The 14,178-nt window shown below is 37.5% G+C and overlaps 1 protein-coding gene across 1 annotated transcript; it reads right to left on the reverse strand.

The window, feature by feature from the left end:
• Positions 1 to 7,974: 7,974 nt before the first annotated feature.
• Positions 7,975 to 9,314, reverse strand: LOC145136271 (Pentatricopeptide repeat (PPR) superfamily protein). The gene has a single exon (XM_079070425.1). The coding sequence runs from the start codon at positions 9,118 to 9,120 to the stop codon at positions 8,002 to 8,004; it is 1,119 nt and encodes a 372-aa protein (XP_078926551.1). The 5' UTR covers positions 9,121 to 9,314; the 3' UTR covers positions 7,975 to 8,001.
• Positions 9,315 to 14,178: the final 4,864 nt, after the last annotated feature.

A 14,178-nucleotide genomic window follows, 5' to 3' on the forward strand; every position in this document is an offset into this window, starting at 1 on the left:
ATCCGTCTGAAAGCTGGCATCACTGTAACCATCTACTCTCAAAGTATCACTGCCACCAAGCACAAGGACCCAGTCCTTTGTCCTTCGCAAATACTTGAGTATATTCTTAACTGCTATCCAATGAGCTCTACCTGGGTTTCCCTGATAGCGACTGACCATGCTCAAAGCAAATGCCACATCAGGGCGAGTACATGTCATAGCGTACATGATCGATCCGACAGCGGAAGCATAAGGTACACGACTCATGTCATCTATTTCAACATCTGTACTCGGGCATTGAGTCTTACTCAATTTGGTATTGCTCTGGATAGGTAGCTCTCCCTTCTTGGAATTTTCCATACTAAACCTCTTTAGTACCTTATCCAAGTATGTGCTCTGACTAAGTCCAATTAGTCTCTTCTTTCTATCTCTCAATATTCTAATCCCAAGAATATAGGCAGCTTCTCCAAGGTCTTTCATTGCAAAACACTTTCCAAGCCAAGACTTAACCTCTTTCAAGGTTGGAACGTCGTTACCAATGAGTAATATGTCATCGACATATAACACCAGAAAAGTTACTATACTCCCACTAGCCTTGATATACACACAAAACTCATCTTCACTTCTAGAGAAACCAAACTCTTTGACTTTCTCATGGAAGCAAAGATTCCAACTGCGAGATGCTTGTTTCAATCCATAAATGGATTTCTCAAGCTTGCACACTCTATTGGGGAACTTTGCATCAACAAAACCCTCTGGCTGACTCATGTAAACATCTTCAGCCAACTTCCCATTAAGGAAAGCAGTTTTGACATCCATCTGCCAGATTTCATAATCATGAAAGGCAGCTATGGCGAGCAATATCCTAATAGATTTAATCTTAGCCACTGGCGAGAAGGTCTCATCATAGTCAACCCCTGGGGTTTGAGTGAAACCTTTTGCAACCAGTCGAGCCTTGAATGTGTGTACATTTCCATCCATGTCTGTCTTCTTCTTGAAGATCCATTTGCACCCAACTGTCTTACGACCTGGTGCACTATCAACCAAATTCCAAACTTGGTTGTCATACATGGACTTAATCTCGCTGTCCATTGCCTCTTTCCACTTGGAAGCCTCTGGGCCTGCCATTGCTTCCTTATAAGTGACTGGTTCATCTAAGTTTACCAGTGTTCTGTCACTTATGAATGTGTCACCATCTGAAGTAATATGAAAACCATACAACTCAGGTGGCACACTCACCCTAGCGGATCTTCTAAGAGGTAATGAGTTATCGATTGGTTCAACAGGAACTGTTTCCTCTGGTTGAGTGCTAGTGTCATCTAAGGTTCCTTCATTGGCTGAATCTTGAATTTCTTCAAGGTCAATAGTGCTCCCACTGTCCTCTTTGAATATGAGCTCTCTTTCAAGAAAGACTCCTCTTCGTGCTACAAAGACCACGTTTTCACTAGGCCTGTAGAACAAATATCCAAAAGACTGCTTTGGGTAACCAATGAAAACACATTTCTCACTTCTAGCTGCTAGCTTGTCGTGAGTCTCTCGTCTTACGAAAGCTTCACAACCCCAGACTTTAATATGTGCTAACGAGGGAACTTTCCCTGTCCACATTTCGTGAGGTGTTTTGGCAACCTTCTTTGTAGGGACAAGATTGAGGATGTGGGCGGCTGTCTCTAAGGCATACCCCCAGAAGTGAATAGGAAGCGAAGCCCGACTCATCATAGAATGAACCATGTCTAACAAGGTTCGATTGCGCCTCTCAGCTACACCATTTAACTGTGGTGTCCTAGGAGGAGTCAATTGTGAGACTATCCCACATTCTTTCAGATAGTCGTTAAACTCGATACTAAGATACTCCCCGCCTCTATCGGATCTAAGTATCTTTATCTTTCTGCCCAATTGATTTTCGACTTCATGTTTAAACTCTTTGAACTTTTCAAAAGTTTCTGACTTATGCTTGATCAAGTAGATATATCCATATCTGCTATAATCGTCAGTGAAAGTCACATAGAATCGATTAGCATCTCTTGTAGTTGATCTAAAGGGCCCACACACATCTGTGTGTATGAGATCCAACAGACCTTCACCTCTTTCACAAGACCCTGTGAATGGTGATTTTGTCATCTTTCCCAAAAGACAAGATTCACACATATCATCTGACTTTAGGTCAAATGATTCCAACACTCCATCCTTTTGGAGTTGGGCTATGCGTTTCTTGTTAATGTGTCCAAGACGACAATGCCACAAGCATGCCTTGTCTACACTATTAGACAAGTCAATATTAAGTACACTATTTCCTAAGCTATCAACACAAGTCACTGTTTCATACACACCATTACAAGGCAAAGCTTCAAACATAAAAACACCATTCTTATAAACAGAAATTGAACCATTCAAATCATTAAAAGAATATGTAAAACCTTGTCTGAACAATGCATGAAATGAAATAATGTTTCTCGTCATCTCAGACGAATAGCAACAATTTATTAAATCTAATCTAACATCATTACTAAGCAGAAGCTGATAAACTCCGATCTTGGTTACTGGTGAAGACTTTCTGTTTCCCATGATCAGGTTTCTCCTTCCTCGCTCTATCTCCTCACTTTCCTTTAGACCCTGCAAATCAGAACAGATATGAAAACCACATCCTGTATCAAGGACCCATGAACGAGAAGATAATGAGTTATTAGCAGAAATAGTGTAAATACCTGCCGAAGATGGCTTCATTCTCATCAAGCTCTTTGAGCTCCTTTTCAAGAACATATTCTTTGTTCTCGAAACGAAGAGCCATCTTGATGTTGCGCATCCAATCATTATAGTTTGAGCCATCCATAACGACTTTGGAGCATATATTGAGCAAGGAGAAGTTCTGGTTGGAGGAGGATGAAGTAGAAGTGTTTCCAGGAGTAGACATCTGAAAAGAAAGAAAGTTTTAGTTAGATTTCAAGATACCTTAATAGAATAACCCAAAGATATAATATCAAGGTTAGGATCCAACTATGAAGATTCACAACTCAGAAATGGGATGCCGAGATCCAAGTGCAAATTTCATAAAGGTAGGCGAATGACGATTCACCAATTCCACCATTAGACGAAACAAACGAAGTGAAATTCCTAATTCTTTTGAGATACATTGAAACTATTCAATGGCATGTTTTAATCTCAGATTATGCTCTTCTATTTGTGACTGGGATGCCGAGGATCACAAACAAGATGTGAATAACCATGCAAATGTGCTTGGTAACCTCAATGTCTTTATCATTAACTATTGTTGTGCTGGTAAACCACACACGCTCCATCAAAATGACAATTATGAGATACCCATTACTACTCTTTATTAGTGCCTTTTAGTGTGCTGGTTAACCACACACGCTCCACTAACGACCAATAAAGCATAATGTGCAATTTCATGGATTAGCATACTTTTCACATTTTTCCTAAAGTAACTAGAGTTGGGATTTTTGAAAATAATGTTCTAGTACTTTTAATATCATTATACTTTTAATGAGAAGTAGTTGTCCTATCAAATCCGTTCTGCTAACGACCCTCCACTAATCAAGGAAGCGGTGGGTGAGAGTGGACACCCATTCAACTACCATTTTATAGGCAGTTTCCTTATACCCCCCTTATAGATTAGCTTCGTGAATGAGGCATACTAGCGATTTGACTGACCATATTCTTATACATATAATATTAAACCTTTAATTATAATATATATATAAGGTGTGTTTTAAAACTTTTTAAAACTTCAAGGGTTTATATAAATTTCGAAATTTAAGCTGTTAAATTCAAATTTAAATAAACCAATTCACTAGATTTAATATTTATCTATTAATTAACTATTAATCAAATTATTAAATCTTGTAAGGATTATCTAATTTAAATTAATCAATTAATTTAATCCTAATCCTTATCCCTCTAATTTCGAAAAATAGGGTAAGGATAATTATCCAATTAATCTAATTAAGTAACAATTATCCAAAAAACAAGAAACCCTAGTTATCCTCTAGCATATTTCGAAATTTACAAGGGAGGAGGCTAGGGTTTTCAAAACCCTAACCCTAATTTCGATTAGGGTTCTTTGGAGGCTAGGGTTTTCGAAAAAACCCTTTGATCCAAAACCCTAGAAATCGAAAATTTGGCCTTTAGGGTTTAATAGCTATAAACCCTAATTTGCAATTCAACAATTGTAGCAATTCAATTTAAAACAACAATGGCTCTGATACCACTGAAGGGTTTTAGGTACAACAAATAAACTAGAAAAACAATTCCTAAGTTCACATGCAACCTACTTTGGATCTATGTTTTAACTATTGAACATATAACTTTGAATTGCAAAACAAGAACCCTAGAGGAGAGAGGCTATTATCGAAAATAGTAAACTAGGGTTTAGGGTTTACATACCTTTCAATTGTTATAGCAAACAATTGATATTCCCTTGATCTTGATCTTGAACTTCTTGGAAGCTTTAGCACCACAAGTGTAATGCCTCTAATGGAGTCACACCCAAACTAGCAAGAAGGAAAGTAGAAGAGAGAGAGAGGAGAGGGAGTATGCAAAATCTCGGCCTTAGGGTTTCTTCAAAAGAAAGAGTCACCAAAAACATGAACCAGGAGGCTCCTTATATAGCTGAGGGATCTAGGGTTTAAGGGAAACCCTAGTTATCCTTTGCTTAGGGCCTAAGCAAACCCAAGGGCCTTATCCAAGCCCCTATGGACGAAATTATTAGGGTTTCCCCTAAAGATTTCGTCCACCCTCTTCCAAGGGGTTTCTAGAGCCTTCCACTCAACTATTAGATAATTGCAAACTAGTCCCTGCACCTTATAATTAATTCTTTTAACCCCAAAATCAATTCTGATTAATTTCTGGTTAACAATTAATTAAACATAATGATTTCTTATTAATATATTAATCTTTTAACATATTAATAAATCATTTATATTAATTCATTAATCTTATAAATTAATATCTCTCCTTTCATAATTTCCTTGTCCAGTTGCTAGGTTGAGGGCAACCCAAAAGGACTGTACTGCTATCAATTCAAGTACATACCAATTATAGTTATGGGCTTAGACACCTAATCCAACACTTTGGACAACGAACTACGAATAGAGTTGAGAGCGCACATTCAAATCTAAAGAAGTTCTTGACGGCACAAATTCTTCTATTGATAAATTTATCTGTTGTCTTGATCGATTTGTGAGGTCTCAACTTCCATCGATACATGATAGTCTTGAAAAGAGTAGAATTGTTCATAAACGAGAACACGACTTGCCATCTTTTAGATTATTGTGGGGTTCAGTGTCACATGAAGCTCTCGATAAAATAGTTGGGGAACTTTATCGGTTGAGTGAAAATCAAATTGACTCATCAAACTCTGGTTGTAAACTACAACATAGTTGTGGCTTACCATGTGCTTGCATGTTATCAGTTTACTTGAACTCGGGTGAGTATATTCAACAAGTATTTTTTTTAAATTTAATTAATATAGTGAATTTTTATATATTAATGGTATTTCAATACAGGTGAGTATATTCCATTAGATTCGATAGATATATTCTGGAGAAAGCTTGATTTATTAAAGTGAACTTCTGTAGCAAATGAGGATATTCGTTGTGAGGATGATTTAGAAATGATTAAAGAAAACTTTTATCAGCAGTCAAAAGCAGGAAAAAAAAGTATGATAAGAAAGCTAAGAGATATTTTCCTACCAAGTAAAACACGCATTAAGGAACCCACAGTTCAAAAAAATACCCGTGGACGACAAAACTTGAAGAAACAACAACAAAAACGAGTTGATTCTACAAATCAAGCTCCCAAAAGACGTAGCTATTCAACCACATCAAAATATGATGGAATTAATTCAACATGGATGAACAACGAACCGACAAGACATAGTTCATATGTTACCGCAATTCCAGACATGAATGAAGCAATTCCAGAATTCGATGAAGCAATTCCAGACATGAATGAAGCAATTCCAGAATTGAATGAAGCAATTCCAGACTCGAATGAAGCAATTCCAGACTTAAATGAATTTATGGATTTGAACCAAGAGCCTCAATTATGCTACATTCATCCATTAATGGATGAAATTCCACTCGTGTTTCATCCATACGTCTCACGTATACAAAATGTTGAGGGTGATGGACATTGTGGATTTCGATCAATATCTGTTTGTCTCGGGTATGGCGAAGATCAATGGCTCTACGTTCGAGAACAACTAGTAGACGAGTTACAGAGTGCATCCGATGTATATGCAACGGTTTTCATAGATGGAATCCATGAACTGTGGACTTCGTTGTATTTCTTCGGACCGAGTGCACCAACGAAACATTGGATGCTTATGCCTGAAACAGGTATTCTGATTGCTAACAGGTTTGGTGTGGTCCTTACTTTCTTAACCAATCATGGTTCCTTAACTTTCTTTCCTCTTTGGAAAGGTCCGAAAGAATTTTTGGACCATCGGATTATTACAATTTCAATTGTACATGGTAATCATTATGTTATGGTACAATTAAAAGAAATTTTCCGATGCCTACCATTTCGGCTTACTGGATCCGCCATAGAGCCCTGTGTGCAGCTGGATGGGAAACAATGTTTATGTCACGTCTGCAAAGTTATAGACAACTGAAACCTTGTAATCGTGATTTTATAACTATAGAGGATTGTTGAAGAGTATTATTTATGTCTTGTATTTGAAGATGATTTTATTAAATTAGATGATTGTTGTTGAATCAATTTTCATTTATTTATAAGGTATTTATGATGTTCATTATAATAACTTTTTGTTTAAAAAATCAAAAGTAATAAGTAATCATCATATGCATTTCGAACACTTCTTGGTTTAAAACTTTATGTAGCCACAAACAATAAAAATGTGTCCCCCTTATGAATTGTAAAACAAGAAAAATTTTAAAATATATAAATTTAAGAATATATTTAGTGGGTAGACAAGTAAAAAAAATTATAAAACAAGAAAAACTTTAAAAAAACGATAAAAATGTGTCCCCTTTATCAATTGTAAAACAAGAAAAACTTTAAAATATATAAATTTAAGAATAGATTTAGTGGGTAGATAAGTAAAAAAAATTATATAAATTTAAAAGTAGATTTAGTGAATGTACGAATAGAAGTTCCAAAAAATAATATAAATTTTATCGATTATAATATTTTATAATTGTATTGCATGAACAAATTTATGAAAAAAAGGGTTCTAAATTGATACAACTAATTTTTAGGGACTAAATTTGACCCAATTATTTTTTAGGGATTAAATTTGTGAATAATAAAGGACATGTTGAAAAATAGGAGACAATCATAATTTAAAAGTAATTATTATGTAATGATTTGTTATAGGGTTGTCTAAATAGCCAAATGGGGTGTCTCTTTAGCCAATCCCTAATTATAAGTTGATTTTTTTATAAAGGGTCAATGAGATTTCTAAGGGTGTCTCGTTAGCATCACCCATTTTGTAACTTATATAGATATAGATTCTCGATAATACTTTTACATTTTTTTTTTGTTTTTTACAAGTTTAACTTGTGTCTATCTTATCGCTAAGAATTCTATAAGTCATAGAGAAGTATAATTTTGGTCTATGTGTATAGCATAGCTGGTTTTGGTAATTTTGATCCCAAAATATTTTATTGCAGTTTTGATCTTTGATGTTGTTGTGAGAAATTTGTTCTATGTTCCAAATAAAATAGTTATTTTTTTGTCACTATTTGGTGCCAAAACTATCCATTTAACCTGGAACATGAAACCAAAAATGCAATATAAATTTTTTTGAATAGTTATCATATTAATATAACAAAGATTTTTAAAAATAAAAAAGTTAACACCAAATTTGCTGTTTTACATATAAAAACTAAAAGTGCATAACATCATATGAGAAAATACAAATTCGGTGTTAAAAAATCAAAATTATGTTAGTTTGGAACATTTTTTACATCAAATTTGGTATAAACAATGAGATACCTAAGCATCTTTTGTACTATATATCAAAACATACTTTATTAATTGCTTCTAGTTTCGAAGTATACAATGAAGGATTTGCTTCCACATTGACAATTTTGGTAAATACCCATTTTCTATCATATGTTTTAAAACCAAATCAATATCTTCAACAATCTTTTCTTCACAAAGGCCATGGATGATCAATTTATATGAATCAAAACTTGGAACCATTTTCATGGATGACATCTTTTTTGCTAAATTCATAGCCTTGATGTACTCTTTGCTATCGATCAATGCATACAAAACCTCTTGATATGTGCTTGGAATGGGTTCACATCCTTTTAGCAACATCTTATCAAAAACCTCAATACTTTCTTTGATTCGATTGTTCTTCCTTAAACCTGAAATCAGTATGTTTATGGAGATTGTATCAGGCTCTACACCTTCTGTTTCCATCTTGTGTAACAATGAAAAAGCTTCCTCAACACGACCAAGTTTACACAATCCATGCATCAAAGTTGAAAAGGTTCTCACATTAGGCTTACAATTCTGTTTAGGAAATTCATCGAACACTTGGAGTGCAGCATTTATGTCCCCGTTTTTACACAAGCCTTTCATCATGATGTTCAAGCAACAAGCATCGATTTCAACTCCTAATTTCCCAGCACCCATGTAAACCTCATGGATTACGTCAAACTGCTTGGTGTTCACAAGCAAATTCAATACAAAATTAAACGTTTTGGACGTTGGCCATGAACTGTAGTTTGGCATATCGAAAAGCGTTTCAATTGCTCGATTTATTCTACCAGCACGAAGCCCGTAAATCCTGATGACATTGTAGAAAAACCCATCGGAAAGTCTACATCTTTTTTCGACCTTGATTCTCTTCATTACTTCTTCAATTCCATCAAAGTTCTTGGCTTCTGAAAGATTATTTACCACGGATGTGTACAGAGCTTCATTGGGTTTATAATCTTTCCGCTTCGAGAGTTGATTAAGAACAGTGAGGGTCGAATTGGAATCTTTTAGGGTTTCGAAAATCTTGATGACTTCAGTTGGGCTTAACCAGTCTTTATGATTGTGTAATTCGAGGGGATCGAGTTTTATGGAAGAATTGAGTGAAGCAGTTGAATGATACCACTTCAGATTGATTTTGGGAAGTTTGGTAACGATCGAACGAGAAATCATCTTATTATTCAGGTTTTGGTTCAAACAAAAGTGGAACCTGCCATAAACTGATGACTTCTTGCTCCTCGTATGAAATGTCTTAAAGTACTTGTTTCGTACCTATATGTGAAAAGAAGGCCAAGTAGATTTTGTAGGGTTTAAGTTGTGGGAATGGTGTTCCTCCACCATTGCCGCTACTGCTCAACAATTAGTATATGTGGTCACAAATGTCTATAACCAATTTAGTTTCAAATTGAGTTCTGATGGCGCTAAATATAAACAGCGGTGTCATATCTTTAAAGACATTTGTCAAGGCACCAAGCTACTCGGTCACATCACTGGCACATCGAAACCAACAAGTGAAGATGTTAGGAAGTAAAGCGGATAACTAACAAAACTATAAGCACACAATACACAATATTTACGTGGTTCGATTAAGGTAACATACATCCACGGGCAGAAGGGGGGTATTCTTTTATTTCAGAGCTCTCATACAGAGGTTACAAGTACAATTACACAAAGATTCGTCTATCACTTTAGAATTCAAGATACAAAATGACCTAGCATGCATCTCTACTTATATTTGAGGGATCAGACCTAAAACCCTAATGGGCCAAACCCATTGGCCCATAGGCCCATGAAAGGTATCAACCACTCACAATCCGCCATGCAGCATCTTCTGGAACATTCTTGAGCATTATCATTTTCTAGGCATACTTAGATCAACATGGCACAACAAAGGAATCAATATGGCGCATCATATACCAAGATGGTCCATGATGGCACAACAACTTCTCCATGGCGCAACAACATCTCCAGACGGCGCAACAAGGAGTATGGATGGGGCAAGAACATCAAGCTTTGAGCAACATCATCACCATGGAGCAACAGGCACATGCATGGCACAACAACAAGCCTCATGGCGCAAGAGTGAACATGATGGCGCAAGAGGAGTGCCATGATGGCGCAAGAACAACATTCTTGGCCCATCCCTTTATCATATGGCGCAACAAGCATCCTTTGTTGCTCCATATCACTCCCAAGTGCTTCAAACCTCTTCCAGTTGCTCCAAACCCCTTCTATACGATCCGTTCCTTTGGCACTTGATCCGTTCCTTTGCCAGTCGATCCATCCCTTTCTCAGATGATTCGTTCCTTTGTCACATGCTCTATGAACCCTAAGTGCTCCATTTAGTCCCAAGTTCTCCAAATGCTCCACAAACATGATCCAAATGCTCGAGTCACATTTAACAATCTCCACATTGACTTGAGCATCCTCTGAACTCCACCTCGAACAAGAACTTCCTCTCCCTTCTTGCCATTCGTCCCCGAAGGGACCTATCTCCTGCGAACATCAACCAAGTCCAAGAAAAGCTTGAACTTATCCGTGGGCAACGACTTTGTCAACATATTTGCTGGGTTGCCTTGGTATTAATCTTCAGTATTGAAAACTTGTCTCCTTCCAGAATATCCCGAATGAAATTCAGTCTGACATCAATGTGCTTCATCTTCTCATGATACACAAGGTTCTTTGCAAGACTCAAAGCACTTTGACTGTCACAATACAAGACAGGCTTCTCCACCTTCAGACCAAGACTCTGAATAAGCCCTTGCAACCATATCTCCTCCTTTATTCCTTATGTCATGGACATGTACTCGGATTCAGTTGTAGACAAAGCAACAGTATCTTGCAACGTTGACTTCCAACTGATGGCACATTCGAATAAAGTGAATATGTAGCACGTCTGTGACCTGCGCTCCAACAATTCACCACCATAATCAGAGTCAGCATATCCCACCAAGTCACTCCTCGTATTTTCTCCATACACCAAGCAAACATCCATCGTTCCCTTCAAGTATCGCAAGATCCACTTTACAGCTTCCCAATGAGTCTTCCCTGGATTACTCATAAACCTGCTAACCACACTAACTGCATGAGCAAAATTAGGTATGGTACAGACCATAACATACATGAGACTTCCAAACAACACTTGAGTATGGAACCATGCTCATGTACTTCCTTTCTTCGTTAGTAGTGGGTATAGTGCTTGGACCAAGTTTAAAGTGAGCCACCAAAGGAGTTCCAACTGGCTTGGACTAATCACAGTTGAAGGACAACAGAACTTTCTCAATATACTTTTGTTGAGAAATACATAACCTCCCTGATCTTCTGTCCCTTTGAATCTCCATCCCCGATATCTTCTTTGCTGCTCCCAAATCCTTCATCTCAAACTCATTCTCCAGGGCTGCCTTCAAGGCATTTATTCTAGCCATGTCTTTAGTTGCGATTAGCATATCATCAACATATAGAAACATATATATATATATATATATATATATATATATATATATATATATATATATATATATAGGAATCTGGTGACAATTCCTTTGAGTAAACACAATTGTCAAACTGGTTCCGAGTGTAGCCATTCGAGATCATGAATGAATCAAATATCTTGTACCATTGTGTTGGAGAATGCTTCAAAGCATACAGAGATTTCTTTAGAAAACATACATGATCCTTCATAGAATCAAGGAACCCTTCTGACTGGGACATATAAATATTCTCTTCTAAGTTCCCATGAAGAAATGCGGTTTTCACATTAAGTTGTTCAAGCTCCAGATCAAACGCACTCACCAAGGCCAAAAGAATCCGGATTGTCTTGTGCTTCACGACCGGTGACAACACCTTGTGATAATCAATTCCTTCTTTCTGAGAGAACCCTTTTGACACCAACCTTGCTTTGAACCTAGTTGGTTCAACTCCTAGTATGGTCCTTCTTCTTAAAGATCCATTTGCATCCCACTGGCTTTGCTCCCTTTGGTAATGGAACAAGATCCCATGTTTCATTCTTCTATAAAGATTCCATTTCATCATTCATGGCCATCAACCAGTCATTTGCTTCTTTATTTGCCACAGCCTCTTTATACGATTGAGGCTCCTCAGTGTCAATGTCTTCTCCAGTTGCTAAAGCAAAAGCAATAGAGTCAAGTTCACCTGAATTCACACATCCCACATATCTATCAGGTTGTCGAATGACCCTATTTGTTATAGATTCAAACCCATCATCTTTTCCGGCATCAGAACCACTGGACGAAGATCCTATAGTTTGTTCTTGGGTTTCATCTTGTCCAGACTGTTTGCTGCCACCTTGCTCTTTGTCAGTTATAATAACTTTGTCTGGAGTTTGAGTTGCAAACTCCACCTTCTGGCTAGCACCCTAATCTTTGTTCCCTACTTGACTTGTATCACCTCCTCCCTGGTTACCCATGGCAGATTCATCAAAGGTCACATCTCTACTCATGATAAACTTAGGAGTTCTTCCTTCTTTTGTACACCACAGTCGATAACCTTTTACTCCTGTCGCATATCCTAGAAATATGCACTTCATTGCCCTTGGCTCAAGTTTACTATCATTCATATGAGCATATGCGGGACATCCAAATATACATAAACCAGAATAGTCAGAGGGTTTCCCAGACCATACCTCTTGAGGAGTCTTCAAGTCAATAGCAGTTGATGGTGATCTGTTCACAAGATAGCAAGCAGTGTTAACTGCTTCCGCCCATAATTGCTTGGATAAGTTAGCAAATATACGCATGCACCTTGAACGCTGCATGAGTGTTTGGTTTATCTGTTCTACCACTCCATTTTTCCGTGGTGTGTGTCGTATAGTGCGGTGCCTCACTATACCTTCTGCCTTGCAGAAATTATCAAATGAAGCATTGCAGAACTCCAACCCATTGTCAGTCCTCAGAGTCTTGACCTGTTTTCCAGTCCTTTTCTCAACCATGGTCTTCCACTCCTTGAACTTCCCAAACAACTCATCTTTGGTCTTCAGAAAGTACAACCAAACCTTCCTTGAATAGTCATCAATGAACGTCACAAAGTATGAGCATCCTCCTTGAGACTTCACTGGTGCAGGACCCCATAGATCTGAGTAAACATACTCCAGGATTTCCTTGCTTTTGTGTTGACCGATACCGAACTTCACTTTGCGATGTTTTCATTTTACTCAAGCTTCACAAAAATTTATCTTTCTAGTAACCTCTCCACTAAGCAGTCCTTGTTTACTTAGAACTGACATGCCATTCTCACTCATGTGCCCCAACCTATGATGCCACAACTCTGTCTTGTCATCACCTTCATTCAAGGATTGGGAGATAGCCACCGTTCCCATAACCGCACTACCTTTTAGGATATAGATCCCTCCGCGATTCATCTTCCCTTTCATTATAACTAGAGAGCCTTTGGTCACTTTGACCCAGTCACCTTCACCAGCATATCTCATCCTATTCTTAGCCAATGTGCCAAGAGAAATTAGATTCTTCTGAAGTTTTGGAACGTACCAGCAATCTAACTTTCTAACCATGCCATCATGTATCTTGATGTGCACCGTGCCCCTACCTTTGATACTGCTCACCTGATCATCACCCATCTTGACTGTGTCATCCCACTCTTTGAAGGAGTCAAACCAGTCACGATTATACATCATGTGATAGGATGCTCCAGAATCCAAGACCCAAGCATCAATAGAACTTGATGTACATACAGTTAGTACATCACCATCGTCCCTTTCGTCAGAACTTTCCTGAACCACATCAGCAGTGTTATTGTTGCTTGATTCACTCTTGGACTTCCCATTCTTCAAATGTGGACAATTTCGCTTGATGTGCCCCTTCTCCTTTCAGTTATAATATTTCATGTTCGATGAACCTTTAGACTTCGATTTAGAACGTGATCTCCCTCTGTTTCCCCTTTTCCTCTATCCTGTCCTCCCTCTCCCTACAAACAAATCAGAACTGGACATCTCCTCTCCAACTAAAACTTTTCTTTTCAGTTCCTTGGACATCAGAGAGCCCTTCACATCATTCACAGTGATCATTGTCCTACCATAGAGCATGGTATCAACGAAATTCTCATATGAGTTAGGAAAAGAACATATGAGAATGAGCACCTGGTTCTTCATCTTCAATCTTCACGTCAACACCTTGTAGATCCAAGATGATGCGATTGAAATTATTCAGATGATCTTTCATTTGGGATAACTTGCATGAGTATTTTCTCAATAATAAA

The sequence above is a fragment of the Lactuca virosa genome, chromosome 9 (assembly GCF_052849685.1).
Source record: "Lactuca virosa cultivar CGN04683 chromosome 9, Lactuca_virosa_CGN04683_v6, whole genome shotgun sequence".
NCBI lineage: Eukaryota > Viridiplantae > Streptophyta > Magnoliopsida > Asterales > Asteraceae > Lactuca > Lactuca virosa.